The sequence below is a fragment of the Bombus affinis genome, chromosome 8, assembly GCF_024516045.1.
Source record: "Bombus affinis isolate iyBomAffi1 chromosome 8, iyBomAffi1.2, whole genome shotgun sequence".
Classification (NCBI taxonomy): domain Eukaryota; kingdom Metazoa; phylum Arthropoda; class Insecta; order Hymenoptera; family Apidae; genus Bombus; species Bombus affinis.
The window spans coordinates 12,939,491-12,959,317 of record NC_066351.1 but is presented as its reverse complement, the minus strand read 5'-3'; the positions used below and the strand labels follow the sequence as shown (position 1 = coordinate 12,959,317).

The window sequence follows — 19,827 nt, the reverse complement described above, 5'->3', positions numbered from 1 at the left end:
CAGCGTCCCAGCGTACAGGCTGTGCAAAAATTTGTCGACGAAGTTGCATTGCGAAAGAAAGGTGAAGATAGCTCGGAAGATGCAGAGATAATAATTTGTACAAGGTCGATTACCCGCGTATGGCCACGAGTGACCATCTTGCAAGAGGAGGCTGCAGCAACTTTCGAGGCCGCCAGTTTGATCGGTTTTTCTTCGGCGTGTTGCAAAGAAACAAAGAAAATCGACCGGCAATCGAGAAGATGTTGCTCGCAGCACCTTCTCCTTTATGGCGACCGACTCGATCGAAACAAGCTTTCGGCCGCTTCGGACGTTAGCAAGAAAAGGGCATCAACGATCGGAACGCTCGAGCGAGTATCATTCGCTTCTCCGTCGTACCGTTCCCTGGCCATTTTCGTTTACGGCCGATGTGCACCAAGTCCGTATCACCTTATTCATAAATCAACCAGATAAAGCGCGTATACGACATCGCAGAGGTGGGAAGATGCGTCGAAGCGGAACAAATTGTTTTCTGTCTTTTCTGCGAGGAATCCTTCCCTGCGAATCGCATAATGACACACACGATCGTTTTCTTTCACGCTTTTCCGGTTCAACTATTTCATAAACGGTAGTAAGAAGATACGCGAGTTATCGGACAGAACAGAGGCTTTTACCGAGGCAACGACGGTTCGCGTTGACTTTCAACGAAAGTGGCAAAGACAGGAGGGGAAGGGATTCGTACGGTTGCGATCGGCAGCCATACAACTGCGTGCGCGTGTCCAAAGCGAAACGAAACGAAACATCGTCTCGTTCGAACAATCTTCGCGAACTATCGCCGAGTAGCTTCCTGTTTTCTTTCACAAAAACCAGTCCGAAAGCGCGCACGAATCTCGACGAATATTAGAAACAGTCGTTTACGAATCAGCACGTATCACTCAAACACTGTTTGCGTCGCAAGATTGGTCGCTCGACAACAGCGAAAGTGCACACTCGGCTGTTCGCATCGTCGCCTCGATGAATTCACCGACGAGTAGTTCCTCCATTGGTGACAGCGAAGAACGAAAAAGGGGCGAGGAGCGTACATCGATGGCGAGAAACGTAGACTGCCCGGTCGGTCGACCCGAAACTCGTTAAACGAACCGAAACGGCGCTCGAACGGAAACGAAAGAAGCAGCGATCGACGCTCGAAGACAAAGTCCCGGAGGCGTGCCACGAACGCGAACGCGAGCGCGAGCGCGTACGCGTCTGACGTCACTAATCACAATTGGCGGCCTTCGTCTCTGGGTTAGGTCGCGCGAGGACCGAGCGGAACGCATCCTCGTCCTCCGGTCGGTGACAGATCCGACTCCAAGGTGTCGCCACGCGATACCACGTACGAAACAGGACGCGCGACGTCCAAAGAGATTTTGCTCGTCGTCGCGTCACCGTTCGACGATTAGCTTCTCCCTCGTATTCGTCGGTTAGAGCGGACTCGCTTGCCGGCCAAAGAAGTGCACAGCCGAGGGATGCGAAAGGAGAATCAATACGCGTAATGCCGCCACCCCCTACTGCTACTCTACAAGCGAACCACCCTTGATAGCCGAGCTTTCCCAGCTCTCCTTGCTTGTCCGCTTTCCCCTACGATTGTCTCGATACGATCATCGCAACCACGAGCACGAACACGACCACGACCACCGGCGGTATCGCGATCATGGCGATCACGATGACGACGACTACGACGATGACGACTACGACGACGACCACGACGGCCGCGACAACGGCGACAACGACGACGAGCACGACGATGATCACGTCTGCGCAAGCGTCAACCTCGGGGATAAGTACAGACTACCAACAACCCCTCTTACCAACTTTCGCGAATCACCTCCGTCCTCTGGGGCGCGCGATCGAAACCGAGTTTTCGCGTCGTCAGCTGATCGCGCGTTCGATCGACGACCATCGTCGTTCCCGAATTCGTCACGTTGTTAATTCGATGAGAGAAAAGGAAAAAGAAGAAGAATAATAAGAAGAAAAATGCGAAGAGAAGAAAAGGAAAACGATCGAGCCGTGTCGAGCGAGTTACTTAACACGAATTCGGTGTATTGCTCGGTTCGCAACGAGATACGATTTAAAGGGATTGGCGAGCCAAGCGCTCGCTTAACGCGTGAAGAGATTCGATATTTTGGACCGGGTCGCTTCCAATCTGCTGAGTCGGGAGGGAAAAAAAGAAGGGGGGACGAGGAAGAAAGAAGATAAGAAACGGGATGCGGGGTAAAGCGTGTGACGTAAAAGTGGGAAATCGACTTTGATGGGTTTCACGATCGTTAGACGATACACCCTCGTACGAGCGAGTAGACACGCAAGCCATCCGCGTCATTCTAGCTGAAACGGACGAGGAGCAGACTGCGAGTCTAAGTAGGTAGGTGATCCGGGCGTGTATGTAAATGCGTTTACGCTGTTGTGCTCTCGTTATACTCGACTGATCAGCCGGGGTTTGCAACTACGTTCGCTGAACGTGGATACGACGATACGACCGACCATCGGTCTGTCTCCACATCGTTCATCAGCATTCCACATATCCTATCGATTCGACGGTTCGATCTGTATGGGTTTCGCTGCGATTCAACGTCGTTGTTCGAAGAAGAGATAAAACGGTAAACGAAAATTAAAACGGAAAGAAATCGAAAAAGAAAAGAAAAGAAAAAGGTTTGAAAAGAGAAAAGATGAAATAATGCTCGTCATTGGGAAATTTCCCTCGACCATCTCTCTCTCACTCTCATTCTCTCCGTCCGCTCTCCAAAGGATTTACTACTTCTATTTAATTGCCGTCCATTATAAACAATATCTACCTCCTTCTCATTTATGCCACTCTTCTGCATGATGTCTGACGACGGTTTGATCGCGTTGTTAACCGCATTGGTTTGTCGCCGTTGTTGCTGCCGTTGATCTTTCTTCGCGTTGTTGTTGGCCCGTGCGGCGACGAACGCGCGCGCTTGCTGCACCATCCTAGTCTGCGCTCGAAGGGGCACTTCCGCTTCCTGTGCTCGCCTCGTGTCCGACGCTGTCCTTGATAATTTCGTCGTGGCTTTCTTCGTTGTAACACCCGCGTTTCCCGTCGAGTTCCTCGTCGCGTCTCCTCGATGCAACGGAGAGGCCCTTTTCGTTTTAATTCATCGATGGTCATTCTCTAACTCTGTCGTTCTTTTTTTTTTTTCTACGATTTTAGGCGTTAGATCGACGTGCCTCTTCGTCGCGCTTGCCTTCGCCCGGCTCTACGGGGCGTATTGCCGAGCGTGTTCGACGCTTCATAAAACGAACGACACGTCGATGATCGCGATACGCGACGCGAGAAACGGATCTCGCAGAGTCACGCCTTCCCGGACGAATCGACGAACGAGAACGGAACAGATTTAAGGGAACCGAGAAAAAACAACTAAATGGATAAAAGATAAAAAAGAAAATAGAAAAAGAAGGCCAAAAAAAAAAGAAAAAAAAATAAGAGAGAAAGGAACGGAAATGGGACGGAAGACCGTAGTAGCGTGCGTTGCGAATGCATGTATATACGCGAAAGAATTATCGTTTCGGTATGATGAGAAGAGAGAAAATGTTACCCCTCGGCTTCGTCATCCGTCACGTTTCGAAGTAGATCCTCGTGTTCCCTGTATCGAAGGTCCGTGTATAGAATTTCTGGCTCGAAATCCGAGCTGATCTCCAACTGGCGCGTTCTGGCTGCGAGAGTGTCCATTTCGATGGCCTTGACCTGCTGCTCCAATCGTTGAAGCATATCCGTACTCTCTGCGCCCGAACCTTTTCGCTGTTTCAGGATCAGTTCGAGTTTAACCGGAAGCTTGGCGTCGCTGTCGGAACGATCGTCGTCGCATCGAGGACGAACCGCGATAGGCTGAACGATGTTCGAGTTTTTGAACGCCTTCAATTTCTCCTCGAAGCTCGTTTCGATCGCGACAGCCTTTTTACCGGCGATCGATATCGCGTCGTTGCCAGTGACACTCGGAGAACGTTTGACGACACCACCCTTCGACGAAGAATTCGCCATGCTTCCCTTTTCTATCACTTGGAGACGATGATCGTGCTCCACCAACTCCCACTGCTTCAAATTGTCCATCGGTGTACGAGTTGTCGCCACGTACCTTCCGGGGGCCGAGGTGAGACTCGTCGGTTCTCTGTTCGCGGATCGGTATCCACCGATTTGACGTTGCTTGTTCTCCGTCGTCGCGACGTTCGGCGTTTCGAGACTCTGCCGTTCGCCTTGCGATCGAACCGAGCTTCTGCTCGGTTGGGCTCGAGAGAACACACTTTCTCGACCTTCCATGGTCGATCGACGGAGAGGTTATCGCGTTCGAACGCTCTCTCTATTTCTCTCTCTCTCTCTCTCTCTCTCTCTCTCTCTCTCTCTCTCTCTCTCGTCGCGAGAAAGAAGAGATACACTCGGCGGGATTCGATAGTTTTCCACGCGTCGTCAGCAAACTTTGGGAAAATGTTCGAACGTCGTGCAGCACCAGCGGTAATTCTTCAACATGGATCCTTCATCGAGCGAATGGATCGGCTTCCACAGGCAGCTTGGCAGGTCGCGTTCTCTGTTAGAAAAACATGCGTTATCCTCGTTAAGGAGCCGCTGATCGCTTCGCTGGGCGACGATCTTCGTCGACGAAGGGACGATTATCACTCTTCACACGTTGAGACATTTATGTATGTATATTACCCAAAACCCGAGCACGAGGAACGAGGCACGAGGCACGAGACACGATCCAGCCGATTATCCTTCGACGGTCTTATACTTTATTTCTTGTTGGCAACAATGACATGTACATGTGTGTGTATATATAGAGGTATCGACAAGCAAAAAGCAGCGGCGCGTACAGACACACTTTATGTGAACACGAAAGCTTTCCTCGACCGAGGCGAACGGTCGTGATTCGTGATACTTTCTTGGCGATCGATCTCGCCAGAGTACCAGGTGCGTCGACTCGCGGACAGGCGATTTCGATTATTCGCCGATTTGAAAAATCGAAGCGTGAAGGTGATTATGGTTGCGACGATTGCGACGAATACACAGGCCTTGTATACGTTGTCCGGCACGAATTTCTGATCGATGGAAATCGATGGTGGAAGGTGTCGATACACGGAAGGACAGGCAAACGAGGAAGAAACGAAAGAAAAAAAACAACTAACGAGAAAAGAAAGTGGATGGCACCGATGTTACGGTACTCCGCGCGATACATCGAACCGACCGATAAAGATATGCCACGCACGCGTCTTTCCAAGGTGTTGATTCGTCGATCTTCGAGTTTATTTTTTCACTTGCTTATCGCTCGATGGTCGCTAGTAGCTCGCGCTCGAATACGAAAAGGCACGTTTTCTCCAGCCGAACGAACCGACTATTCGAATAGCCGGGGAATAGATATCGCTCGGCGGAAATTGTTCGAACGGAACGCCGCGGTAAAACTCGGAGAAAGCAACTCCGCAGTTAATTGCGAAACGGATCGGGGTGCGTTCGATGGAAAAGTTGGAATCGTTTCGAGTGCAGGTTGGTAAGCGCGATAAGAAACGCGTCTCTTTCCGTTGTAATAATCTCACGGTTGGCCTCGATGGCGGCGCGATATCTAAGAAACGGTACCGATTTCTCGACCAGAATAAACGCTTCGCACAAACCTACGGAAACGTATGCAAACTTCTCGCATTATCGACGTAAACGGATAGAGAGAATAGAAGAAAAGAAACGAAGGAAGCAACGAATCTGTAGGCGGTAGCGAACGAACGTCGATGGAAGGTCGGAGAGGAAATATTTGTTCGATCAACCGTAGTCGTAATCGTTATATCGTTCTATATCGAATACACGCAACGTATCTCTTCTTTGACTGAGTCACCGGTCGTCCAAGATGGAACGCTCGTGCGACGCGGCGGACACTTTGCGAAAAAAGGCGGATCGATCGCCGAAAAGGAACGAACGCTGCGAGGTTGCGCGTCAACGGTCGGCTACGAACAACTGGGTCCATTTCCCCTGAACGATAAGCGCACGACCGGCCAACTTGACTTCGTTAGACCGTTATCAGCGGTAGATGCTGATAAGCGATACAAGCAACCTAACTCGAGCTCGATTCCGACGCCCAAGTTGCGAGAATCTCCAACACGACCGAGCCAAAGAAAAATGTATTTTCTCCTTGCCGGTGGGAGTCACTTTTTTTTTTTTTTTTTTTTTTAATCGGAACGACAACAACGATGACGAGTAAGACCTGAAAGCTGATAAAGGCGCATCTTCAAACAAACTAACTTACAGAGCTAAGGCGAGCCCTCGTCTTTTTTATCTAACGATAAAAGTATCTACAATAGTTCAAAGTATCTGGTAGATACGTATTGCTCGAGGATTATCCGAAGGAGTTTCGCGTCGTAATTTTACGAGAAGTCTGCTTGTAATCGATTTTCGACGGATCGTTTCGTCGCCACGATTCTCCGATTCGGTTTGCCAAGACGAAATTCCCCTTTACGTTCAGCAGATGTTCTTTCAAAAATTTCCACGGAAAAAGACAATTTTCGAGCACTGTATCGTGATCGATAATAAGAGATTTCCGTTTTCGCTTACTCGCGTCGAGCGATTGGACAGGAAACGAGTGAGGTCAAGGAGAGACGGAGAGGGAAAGAGAGAGAGAGAGAGAGAGAGAGAGAGAGCCTTCTTATCGTTGGCAAAGATGTTTAAATCGCGATTTCCGAGAAGGTTAAAACGTACCAAAGACAGTAAGCTATATCTGTATATCTGGTCTGGAGGATAGATTCGTTGTCGAGACGATAAAGCGGAGACCGCGCATTCTGCTTGCGCTGAATAGGCAGAGGCAGTAAAGCATAAGTCGCGGTTAAGAATGGAACAGGTGGCTAACAAGGCTAACCTGGAAAAGATATCTCACTCTCGTCCGATCGAAATCGCGCTTCACCCACGTGAACTTGATGCGAGTTCTCGTATGCATTCACCGCGTGGCAACGTGCGTACATAAGTAAAAACAATCAACGCGAAGCAGCAGCAGCCAACTGTTCGCATCGAACGTTTACCAGCGTTCTGGTCCATCGAGCGCGGATACTTGGATATCGGCCGGTAAGCAACGCTAAATGTTTAGACATTCATTTCCATCGTACGCGTATTTCTCGTGGTTAATTCGGTGTGTAAACTTTCCCTTAAGTAGGATATTAATCCGCGTATCGCGAATTAGCCAAGATAGAAGATAAACGACTGGTTCGAGAGAACTTGGCAAACTACGCCTACTGACGTACCAATTAGTCGTACGATTCTCGAGTAACGTGAAATTACACGCAGGTTACGTAAAGCCTCGGCGTCCACCTTCCTTTCTTTTACATTTTACCTTTTCGTTTTCAGGCTTTGCCCTTTTTCGATCGTTCCCGGTCTATCCTTATCTCGCTCGTTGGATAAAGATCAAGGAACCGTGTACAATTGTCGCGTAACGATATTCTTAAGAGCGTCGAGATCGCTATTCGAGTTGCGAAAAGAAACGTATTCTATACGCGTAAAACGATTCCATCGAAAGCGAAATCGAGGGAAGAGTCGGAGGAAGGAGCGATCGAGCGAAGAAGTTCGTGCGACGCATCGTCGATATATATCGCGTACATGTAAATTAGCGAGGCGCGCCAGTTTTCGCACTTATTCACTGAGTTTGCCCGATTGTTTTCGATCGTTTCACGTACGAAAACGATAAAATCGTGAAAAGATGGAGCGCGTGTACTCGACGAACGGCCACTGAAACGGCTCGCGTCGGGCAGTCTCGCCGATCCCCGATGAGACTGCATCCGGTGGACGCGACGAAGCGCGTTACGTGCCGAGCCATGCCATGCCGCGCCACGACCATATGCCACGCTATATGCCGTCTTCGGCGCGACGCGAAAACTTCTCGCGAGTGCGAGCGCAACCGCGTACGCCAATTGCGGTCAACTGTGCGCGCGATCGACGAAAGCCGTGCTCGTGAGTCACGCGCGCGATTGATCACCGAGTCGATCGAGTAAACTTCGTTTCTCGTCTCTCTCGGCTGTCGGCGTTCCTTTTCCAACGCGATCGGCCATCGTGTTAAGAGCTCAAAGTGCAAGTGCCGATAGCAGGTCTGTATTTGATCGCTTCGGTACCCTCGAGCCGCCATCTTTTCTACTGCCGAGACCATCGACCTTGAGATCTATCGGATCACGCTCGCGACTTCTGCTTTCGCCTGGTTGCCGTAGGCGTACCGAAACGCGCGAAAATATTTTTCTTCCACCTTTCGACTCCACTAGTTTCATATAAATCCAGTCCATTTCTTTACGAACTTCGTCGCTACAAACAAATCGACATTCGAGCGCTATCATCGTATTTCGAGCTTAGACCTTTGGCTGAAATTTTCCACGACGCCCAAAGCGGAGGCTCTCGCGCCGTTCGAAAGGTCTCTTCCCTCAAGTGTCGTTGAAAGTAGCGGCGAACCATACGACGAATCACTAAGCGGCATTATCAACTAGAATGAACTCGACGAGATTGCGAGCGCGAGATAGTTGCGATTTCTCGTGACCTTCCGTAGACTAGTCGCGTTCGGGGCATACGTTTCTCTAACCTTTCGCGGAGAAGATTATCGCGTCCCAACGTGCACGCTTCGCGCCGAGTAAAAATGAAAGTTGACGCGCGCCGATGCAATCGCCCATTTCGCGTTACTTACGCGTCTGACGATCGAATTTCGTTCGATTGGCTTCTACCTTCGATGAACGCGATCACAGCTTCGGCGATTCGGCTCGCGAGGAATCATCAGCTTCCGAAGTTTACGTCTAACCGTCGTTTGTCCATGTATGTGTATACAGAGTGAGTCAATAAAAAATACTTTCTGAAATCAATCGTTGCCTATTGGTTTCGTCGAAAAATGTCTTAAACGAATTACGCTGCATCCCCCGAGGGCCTCGTTGAACGGATGCTATTTCATTTTCTATCATCTTGCGTTTCCTCAGATATCAAGGTGATTCTTGAACTTTTTAAACACTGTGCCCTTATATTCGACGTAACTGAACGTTCTCTTCAAAGTATTAAAAAGATATTAATTTTTTTATACCGAAGAACCGTTAGTTTGGCAGATACTTTAGCTCCAATTTGTCAAATTGAACGTGCGACCTGTTTACCTCTTTACCTGTTTACGTCACCTGTTTTTCGTGCGTTCAATTTGACAAATTCAAGTGAAAATATCTCTTAAACTAATGGTTCTTCGATACAAGTAGATTAACGCTTCCTCGTAGAGAATATCTAAACAAAAATATACGGCGCCGTACGAGATAGAAACGCAAGATATAAGAAAATAAAATTGCATCTATCCTGTCGAGTCCCTCGAAATGCAACGTAATTTATTTAAAACAGTTTTCGATAAAACCAACGAGTTAACGAGTTACTTTAGACAGTGTTTCTTATCGACTCACCTTGCACGTTAGTCAGGCCGATGGTTCGCGGAAGTGTGACGGTGTGAAAGAATTTTACGTACCTTATCATGCTCTCTATGCATTTACGGAGAACGAAAGGATAGGAAACAAAGGAAACAATGTTAGAAAATAGCTTACTAAATGGAATTTTACAAGAAGAAAGGCCGGTAGAGGCAACCGTTTCGTGTCTACGTTTTGGAAGCAACTAGCTTTAGCCTCTGTAACGAGGCGTAAATTTTCGTACCGCGTGTAACGGACTGTTCCGACAAAGGAAATTCGCCGTAACAAAGGAAATTGTGGGGCAGAACGAAGATCGCGCTGGTACGCGACTGGCCGTGAGCAGCGCGCCAGAAAAGAACCCGATGAATCGATGCGAAACGAGAGCCAACGATTACGAAGAGTCCTTTTATCGTAGTCGCATCTTTTCCCGTTTTGTTATCGATCGGATCAATGAAAATCGATAACCGCGTGACGACAGACCGACGATGTCGCGAGATAGCATACTTTTTTCTGTTGTCATCGCGGACATATCGAATTAGCGATACACGCGTCATAGACGGCGAACGAAACGAAGAAACGCGAAAAGTGGGAGAATAGTTGTTTACCGAAAACCGACTAGACATCATCGATTCCGCGAACACGATCGACCAAGTAATTGACACCGATTCGTCAGTGACTCGCAATTTGTCTTCTTGCTGGCATCTCTCTCTCTCTCTTTCCCTCCCTCTCTACTCGAAGATACGCACGACGATCGTTTCCTGCTGTTTTCTTCCACTTCCATGGTTGTCGTTGATCGTAGTCGCAAGACAGGGCCAATTTCGTATTGCGAAAGGTCTCGCGATTATATTCGTTGGCGATCGTCGCATGGAAGATAAACGACGAAAATTCCAAGCGAAATACGCACGCACGACTCCGAGTTGAACTCTCCGTATCGATACGCTCGAGGTGAGACTAATCGTAAGAAATTTCATTTAGCGAGGAACGCGAGTCTCGGTATCGATGGAATATTCCCGTGTAGGCCGTAACCTCGCAGAAAAGTCAGACTTTCGCAGTAACCGAGTTACATTCGACGCCTGGCACGCCCCTTTCTATCATACAGATAATTTACCAGCACCTTCAACGAGAAACCCTGTTCTCGTACGGTCGAGCGCACGCTCGTTACGACGGCTGCGAACGAGGAAACAGAAGAGAAAAAAAGGAAACGATTTAAAAAGAAAAACCACGCGGCCACAATCTCGATACGAACTGGTTAGGTTTCCGTTAACGTACATTTGCCTCTTCCTTCTCTGTTCTTTCGGTTGGCAAGCGATCGAACGTTTCCATTCCTCTTGTTTCCGTGATTCCAAAATCGAATCACGATAATGGGTTTATACGCGTTGCTCGCAAGCGCCGAGAACGCTTCGCGCGAAATACCGATTCGTTGTGTTTGAAACGAATAATTTCCTAATCGCGTTTTACAACTCGATAAACAAACGATGATTCTTATCGGGTTTTAATAACCTTCGGAATAGCCACGGAACTCGTTCTGCCCTTTTAAATAATTCATAGAATTCGAATTCCCCAGAACTACACCGCGTACCGACATTGGCCCGTCCAATTCTCGGATCGACCGACTGTTGCAAAATGTATGGGAGCAATGCAACATTGTTTTCGCGTAACCTACCTATTCGTGTTGGTCTATGCTTATCAAAGACTTTTTCGATGCTCGTTATACTCGCGAGATAACGAACCGTTCCGTTCCTCGTTTACATCGAAGGAAACGTTCAAAGGATGAAAGAACCTGTAAAGTATACGTCTCGATAGCGATAACAATTTTACGATTTTCATGGAATTTGTTTGCGACATCGACTCTGTGTTTCGCCACCGACCAAGTGTAACGGAGAAGAAGAAAGACTACGCGGAGACAATAGTCGAAAACGTAGCGTTCGTTGCGACAATGGTTGCAAGTAACGAGAATATGTCGAAGCATCTAAACCGACTGAATCAGGAAACAAGGTCTAGCGTCTACTAATTGTTTATCGTGCACGTGTCCGCCCGATATGACCTAGCGTTGGCTTTCAGTTGTGCAAACCACGCGTATGAAAATATCCAAGTTGGTTTACATAATTCTTCCTTAATCGGTATTATACGCGCAATTGGGAATTTCGAATCGACATACGAGCGCAGTTATCATTACGATACCAAAGTGTCGATTTTCTTCGTAATCATCGCAGGCGAATCGATACTCGATATACGGCGACAGCTTCCTCGTTTCGACATGCGCGCGAACGACGTTCCTCGAATATTCGACGGTACAGCTAAATTTCGAATTCGCTGCTAATTACGCATTTGTTGCATAGGCGCAGCAAATGCACGCGTCGGTTCGCAAACAACCACCGATGACGTCAAGCTCGTCAACGACAAATTTCTTTCTCTTCTCTTCTTGCCCGATCGCGCGAAATTCGATCCGAACAACCAGCGAAACGCTAAAGAAAAGAAGGCGGAATGGATCGTTAAAGAAACTGCGAAATCACCGAATATCCGAGGCTGCTCGTTACGAAGAACGTATTTCACCAGCTATTATATTTTAAACGGTGTCCAAAATAATTTTCAGTAAGACTACAGTCTGCTACGGAGGGGAATGTCGATTCGTTAGATGGAAACGGCCTTGATAAAACTCCCATCCAATGTCCGTACAAACGTTGCATATGCACGTACGGATGGACAGTCCCCTGATGGCTATCGCGGAAGTGAATCGTTTAAAGTACATACGAGCCGTTGTTAGCCGGTGTCGGCGAAAGATAGTTTACCGTCACCAATGGCAACTAGCTGTTTTTTTTCCAGCGAGTTTCATCTCGGTAGCAAAATCGCAACGCTGGATATTTGGCGAAACATCGCTATGAACGTCGTAGAAAGCTGCTACGGTATCTCCTCTCCTCCTTGCAAACGGATTTTTCCATTTCCATACAAGCTGTTCGTAGCTTTGTATACAAGCATCGTAAGAATATCGGTACGTACGCGTGTTGGATGCGATTGCACGTTCGTGCTTCGCGATACATACATAATACAATGTTGAAAGGGTATTTAGCTCTTAAGTAAATGCAAGCTTGCACTCCGAGAGTTCTTTTGACCCCCGATAATGTACGGAATAGATAGCACAGCCGAAGTGAATTTTAATAACTTCGCGTCGTCTTGTGTAACTCGAACGAGAGTTTCGATATGTCGGTTTGAGGATAGGCGTGGCTCTGATCGAAGATTACGATGACCTTTGTAATTGGTTGGAAACTAGCGAAATACTATCGGACGTTGATCGCTGATAGACCGTGGCGAGTCGAATCGCGAAATGCAAGAAACGTAGACGTGCCGATTTCCTCTTATTCTACTTTTCTCTAAGATCGCGTACAACCGATCGTGTGAACCGTGTACACGTTGGATGACGTCACTGTAATCATTACTAAAAAGACACCGCCCACTCGACCAAGCTTTCAATCTCCGAGAAACGTCTGGCGTTGCAAACGAACGCTATTCTCATATTCAAAGGAAGAATAGGTGTTAGTCACGTATGTAACAAATAAATTCGTTTCGTTTCGCTAACCTAATAACGCGATAAAATCGCGCGTCCAGTTCGCCGTTTATCAAGGTCACGCATGTTTCATAACCATCGCTATATCTTGGCGATGCAGAAAGCGCGGATTCAACGAGTTCGTTACATCGAAATTGCGCAAAACGATGAAAACGTTGGATTTGCCTTCGAAGAGATCGCGAAAGCGAAGAAAGAGTAGCTACGTGTTGCGCGTATTTTCTCGATATCGAAAGAAACAACTTGTTGGAGTAGACACGGAATCGTTAGACGATTAAGTTGGCGATTTAAGCGGAAACCGATGGCGTATGATCACGCAGCCCAGTTATACGGTAATGTGCACGGCTGCGCGTACATTCTTCGATGGTGAAAGGAAAGCGAGTCGAGAAGCATACGCCAAGGTATGTATATACACTGTGCGCACAGATAATCGAGAAACGCACACTATCGTTCTTCTCACCTTCGTAATTCCCTGTCTGCTGTCTCTGTCTCGAAGAATGGGTCGTACGGTATACAGCGAGACGCTTGATCAAATTAACAGACGTACGAATGTTTGGAAAGAAAAACGCAGACTCGTACGAGAGATTAGATATCGAGAACACTACCTCGTCGTTATGGCGTAAGTGTGATGTAAATGAGTTTTCGTAAAAAGGGAGCGGCGAAGTATACACCGCCATCGCTTAGACAACGAACCGAATAGATTTCCTCTATCAGCAGACCAATCGACTCGTTGCGTTCCAAAGGAGCACCCGGTCAAGAGAAACGGGCGTTTCACAATCTACGATACATCTACGAGAATTCATTGTTCCGCAACGAAGGAAGAAGTAATTATCGTTTTCGTTGGAGGTTGCAGACGCGCTAATCAACCTTGTTTCGACGTTTCTAAGCAAGTCGTGCGCCGCACGCGTGTCACCGTAACACGCTCGAATCTACGATACGAGTGGAGTCGTTTTGCGACGTCTCGGCTCGTTGTAACCTTTTGCGACTCGTAATTCTAAGGGCAATTAAGCAGCAAACAATTATGCTATTGACGAGTAGCACAGCTGGTTCGCGGAGACGCTCATACAATACCCTTATATTACAATAATTAAACAAGATCCACAAAGACGGTTCGTCGGAATTCGCACCGCTCGAACACGCTCGCGATGCAAACAAGAACGTTCTTGGTCTTCGTCACCTTGCGCCGTTTGGCTCTTTTCGTCCATTCTCTTAAGATCGAACGTACGCTTTTTTGTTTTCAAAAGGCGAAACTCTGTCTGCAATCATCGATGTGTTGCGCAAGCGTAGATGATATTCTTGGCAGCTCGTCATTGCAGACATAAAGAGAAATAAATCGGTAATTTACGAGAAGGCTGATCACAATGCGATTACGTAAACGCGTGTGAACCGACCGAGCAGAAACCCGTTCGAATGGCACCGTGACAAACGAAACAGTGAACCAATCGAGAAATCTGTAAGGCAGATGAAACGATTGATACGATCCCAGCCAAGCTTGGCCGAACGAAGCACGAAAAACGTAAAAGACACGACGATCGTTGAAAATATCCTCCTTCGCGCTAAACGTGGATTTTCTCGATAAAATTATCTCGACCGGCAAATAGCTTCCAACAGCATCGCATAGATAGGCGACGACAACGACGACACAGATATTCCGTATGCCGTTCGCACGCCTGATGCTCGCGCGAACTATAGCGCGGAGAAAGGGAAGAATATCGCGAATAATTTTTCCACGACACGGCGTCGTTCTCTTACCTGAAGTCTAACGCGCAGCCTGGAGTGTCGTTTTCCGTAAGTGTTCCTGCTCGAATGTTGATCGGAAGATGGCGGGAGAGGGGGCTGAGATCTTCTGGCGGTTGGATCATTCGCGTTGTTCGTTTTATTCCTTACAATGGCCAGGTTATTCGCGCGATTTCCATTTGCCGTCTGCACGGCCGCAGCGGTGTTCGAGGACGGCGCGTCCCGGTGACTTTTTGTCCGACGAAGCAGACGGCGCACGGTATTTTTCACGGTAGCGGCCAGATGTGTGCCGCCACCTCCACCGCCGCCGCCGCCGCCGCCTCCGCCACAGCGTTCGCCAGTTTCGTTAGCCGTTTTATATTCGACCATTTTTGTTCTGATCGTAGGCGCAGGTACCACTTTGTGGTTACCTGTCTCTGTCACGTACATTCCAGCCACGTTGTTGTTCGGCCGCGGCCCAATATCGCCGACTTTTCCTTTCGGTCTCTCTGCGCGATATCTGGCTTGCTGTTCTCTCTCCGACCGCTCTCTTCTTTTCGATACACTCTTTAGAAAAGTTCACACGTTTGTCGACACAACGACGTACCGGTTAACCGATAGACACAAAACGTTCTTCCACTTGTTTCTCACCGTGTATCTCAACGATACATCGATCAAATGGAACGATTCTTTGATGTCCTTTTCCACAGAAACCATCGAATCTTGGCAGAAACGCGATAGCTCGTTCAAATTCTCGCGCGTACTATCTTCCTCTAGAATTTCTGTTTCCTAGCAAGAAATCGATACACGTTTTACATTCCCTACGCTTTGTACGTTGTCGTCGATTTCAACTCGAGACGATGGCAAAGTATTTCTACGGGAGAAGAGAAGAAGAGAAGAGAGAGAAGAAGAGGAAGGAAAAAAACGAAGACTCCCGAAAACCAATACGATCGCTCGACGAATAACGTAACTGACTTCTGTTTGCTTTATCGAAAGACCGTCGATCGGATGCCGAGACGAAGAAACACGAGCGATTTTGTGCGAACGAGTATGAATCTTTAAGGGTGCAGGTGTTGCCAGATTGTCGCGGCAGGTGGAAGCGGAGAACTTGTTTGAGTGGCCACTGTAACTTTCGAAATACAACGAGTAAGGATTACAAGCGGTTTTTTGTTCGAGAGTCTAACATCTGTCAAACGTGACTACCAGTGTACGTCGAAACGATTAAGTTACTTTCACAAAATCGTGAAAAATCCTTTATTCCTTTTAAATAAGATATCTCTCTTAAGAAACGGATCTTAGTTGGTAAATACCTGGTTGGTATCGTAGAAACTTGAAAGAACCGGCGAGCGATAACGAACTAAATCGTTGGCAAATCCCTTTCTGTCAAACTACGTTATCTTTCGACCCACGTTTCAATGCCGTTGCCGTGAGATTCCAACGAGTCAGAAACTCGTCTCTTTGCTCGCTTGCCACGCGTCGGCGACAATGGAAACTTTTGCGTACGCGATCACACCAAGATTACGCGACTCGAACATCGTGTCGACATATATGTATAGTTGCTCACTGTATGCACGCCGGACAATCGAATCGCCCAACGGCATGACAAACGCGTCCCCCCTCCTACCGGAAGAAGGAGAAACAGCCGATGATATTAGACTCGCAAAATGTTCGATATTCCGATAAATCGACCTTGCCTTCAACCTATTACTCAATCATCTTACTATCGCGAATTATGTAATTCATCCGACCGTAGCTAACTCCTTCGGAACATGGTAGGACTGTTCAATCGAAAGAGGAAAGTAACTCGCGCTTAAGTCACGATTCGTTGCAGCTTGGTATCTGTCGTCGATTCGATTCGAATACGCGTGTAAAATGCAACACTGTTTCGGTTCAACGAACGCCTATAATACACCTACATGTGTGTCGTTAAGTATTAGAAGTTCGCGATAAAGCAAAGAAGTTTACGACCGCGATCGGCGAACACGGCGTTATCCGCGATTCGTGCTTCGTCAGTTTCCAATTCCCTTCAGACGTAGCCACAAAAGATATCCGGTACGACGTCGTGCAACTCGCGAGGGGGAGTTTTTGAGAAGAATTCCTGTCGAGAGTATCGAAATCGTTTCCATTCGCTTCCGCTTCGACTCGTCAATGACGTCTACCTGCTGACTTTAATCCTTTTAGCGCCAGCCGAAATAACACATCGTTGATCGTTCCGCAAACGAGTAAACAACGATCGTGCACAGAGAAAAGGATGTTCGCGTCGATAAGTTTATCTATACCGGATAGTAATGGTCGATCGCTCGGTCAAGTTTAAAGCCACTTTTGTCAAACCTGTTCACTCGTACCGTCGAATTCGCGTTCAAGCGGGGTTTCCGAGATTTTTACGAACACCGGATGCCAGCAAGATCTTGTCGCGAACGTACTCTGCTCAGAACTATGCGACAGTTTTGAGAAAGACAGCCGGATAAACAGACTACGAAAGAGACAGAGGTGGGGGAGAGATAGGAATGGAAGGAGAGTTATAGAGAGAGAGAGAGAGAACGAGAGCGCGTACCCGACTTCCTAATGTCATTAAGTTAAACTAATTAGGCCAGTTCTTCGATACCCGAACAAGTACGTAACCTTAAGCTATATAGCGGTGCAAACGGAGATCGCGTGGTCCGACCACGAGGTACTTTGCCTCGTAATATTTTCCAGCGAACGGATGGTTGACAATTTTCGCGCAGACCGTACGCGCGCGTGGCAGACGTCAATGTTGACGTAACCGAGTAGGTGTTCGACGACCCTTTCCATCGACGAACGAATGGAAAATACTCGATCACTTTTGAAATTGCTTTTAATGCGAAGCTCGAAACGAGATCCGTCGAGTTGCTCGATCGGGACGATCACTGGGTTAATAATAATAATAATAAGTATATATATGTACACGTTGCTCGCTGTTTAGGCTAACGAAAAAGTATCATCGGTAGAAATACCGGTTCAACTAGATTTCGCGTCGAAGGTGCGAAAGTTCGCACCAAGTTGTTTCGCGTTGCAAAACACTAGAATTCCGAATTTTTCTTTGGATTTGCCAAAAAAGCGACAAAGAGTAGAATAGGTGACGGCCGATCTTGGCCAAACCTGTTGCATCAGCTGAACGCAAATTAAAAGACAATGATAGCGCACAACGAGCCTACCAAACTGGTCGCGCAATGTCACCGATCCGTTCGTTACTCGCGTCACGCGTCTCTTCGTTGTTCGCTGCTCGCGCTAAGCTTTCGATCGATAATCGCCGTTGGCCGGTGTGAGTCACCGGCGAAAATGTAAATTCTTCTCGCGATCGATGCGCGGAATCATCGATAAACGATGATGGCGTTTGAAAAAAACACAGCGACTCGGTGTTTTCGATATCAGAGGTCAGACATTTTTAGTTGTTTGTGGTATCAACTTCACTTTGCCGAGCACTGCCGTTAAGCCTACGTAACGTACAGTTATCGTCGATAGAGTTAACGTTCCAGACTTGTCCTATCGCATACTAATTGACGCGCGCTATTATGCGATTCACGGTCGACCTACAACTCGAAATGTTCGTTCGTGATAAGACCTTTCCGGAAGTATTCGAAAGAATGAAACGGACGTGCGAACGAACGAGCGATCGAATGGTTTACGCGCATCCTTCGTTTTCCACGCGTTCGTTCGTTGCAATGGGAAGGCAATGGAACAGAATGGAACAAAAGGATACACGGTGTATACCTTGAAGTAACTCGTTCACCTTCCATAGAGCGCAGCATCTCGAGCAAAACGACAACAACGAGAAACGTTCTTGGGATGGGTAGTTCCCGCACGATCGACACACGCGCGACGTATTGCGATTCCGATCGCGTATTTGTTTATTAAGGGCAGCGACGAACGATAAGAATCGTGTCGAGTTACGAGACAAAAAATCGAAGCGCGGTCGTGTCGATTTCCCGCTCTGTTTACCGTATCGGTCGACGAAAATCAAACGGAAGGACACAGGGTGACTAGCATCGAGCGAACCGCGATCGAAACGGAATTAGCAAACGAGTCGAGCGAGTATGCTGCTCGATCGCGAGTCTCTTGCTAACTGAACGTAGAACGGCCGTGACGGAGACACGCGAGCGCTCCGCTCGACCCGAGCTCTTTCGTTACTGGATCTTACACCGCCGCCGATACACTCTCTCCCTTTCTCGCTCCGTCTCTCTTCTAGCACGCATATGCTCTTTCCCTCTCCTGTTGCCCCCCAATGCCGTCTCGTGTCTACGCGTGCACGCATATCACCGTATCCGACACAACAACGCGTAAACGACAATATCGTCGCTAGTGATTTGTTTAAGTAGCGTTGCCAGAAATCGGAGACGAATCTCTTTCTCTCGTTAGATCGAGTCGTTTCGGCAAGACGTTGGTCAGTTTCGAAAGGTTCCTCGCGGAACATAGTTGCGCACGAACGTTCGCGGTATACCGACTCGAAATCGGTTTCGATATTATCCATTGATAAACGACCGGCGAGACGTCGACCGTGCAGGCATCGATAGCGTTTAACGCCGGCGGCGGGTGAGGTCAGCAAATGCGCTTACGACTTGAACGACGGCCCTCTTTTATGCACCGTACGTTTACCCTAGTCACGTACAACATCGCTGGACGTGCATGCATTTCTGCGTGCATCGGATGCCGCCGCTTGAATAGAAATTAAACAGTATCGCGCGCCTAGATACGTACGTTCGTTGTGCAACGAATATATTTCAAGCGAACGAACGCACGACATAGGTGCGCATGGGGGAAAAGATAACACACAGAATAGACAGATAAAGAGGGTCAGAGGTCCATTAAATTAATTGACTTTAGAAGTCGGTGCATGGTAAAAGATGCACGAAACGAGTCTCCTGAGACCGTGTCCGCGGATAAAACGTTTAATGTCAAGGTAAACCGGTTTGACTTTAACGCGGTCCCTTAATCCCTTTGTCCCGTTTCTCACAGGAGATCGCGGTTTTCATCCCAATGGACCTTTCTCCTTTCTCCGCTAGAGCGCCTCGTCTTCGCCATCTTCCGAGTCTATCTGTTTCTCTCGGCGTGCAGACGAAACCGGATAAGTAGATGATCGATCTGTGCGGCGCGATCACGCTGCGAGATGTTCGCCTGTCAGAGTGGAAAGTTCGGGGTCG

The 19,827-nt window shown here is 47.9% G+C and overlaps 2 protein-coding genes across 16 annotated transcripts in view; one reads left to right on the top strand and one right to left on the bottom strand.

The window, feature by feature from the left end:
- The window catches only part of LOC126919209 (serine/threonine-protein kinase MARK2-like), a 48,274-nt gene that overhangs the window by 21,718 nt on the left and 6,729 nt on the right, over positions 1–19,827 (bottom strand). For 12 of the 15 annotated variants that reach the window (XM_050728042.1, XM_050728048.1, XM_050728047.1 and 9 more), the window contains exons 2-3: positions 3,567–4,550; positions 2,805–3,111 (exon numbers count right to left, since the gene is read on the bottom strand). In XM_050728042.1, the coding sequence (XP_050583999.1) occupies positions 2,805–3,111; positions 3,567–4,285 (1,026 nt within the window). In that variant the 5' untranslated portion in view covers positions 4,286–4,550. Of the gene's footprint in view, positions 1–2,804; positions 3,112–3,566; positions 4,551–14,704; positions 15,458–18,400; positions 18,836–19,827 lie in introns of those variants that run through there. The other 3 variants (XM_050728057.1, XM_050728043.1, XM_050728058.1) reach the window with 3 other exon arrangements.
- The window catches only part of LOC126919260 (uncharacterized), a 34,362-nt gene continuing 21,575 nt past the window's right edge, over positions 7,041–19,827 (top strand). Inside the window, exon 1 of the mRNA XM_050728221.1 lies at positions 7,041–7,057. The gene's annotated coding sequence lies outside the window, so the exon portion shown is untranslated. The remainder of the gene's footprint in view (positions 7,058–19,827) is intronic.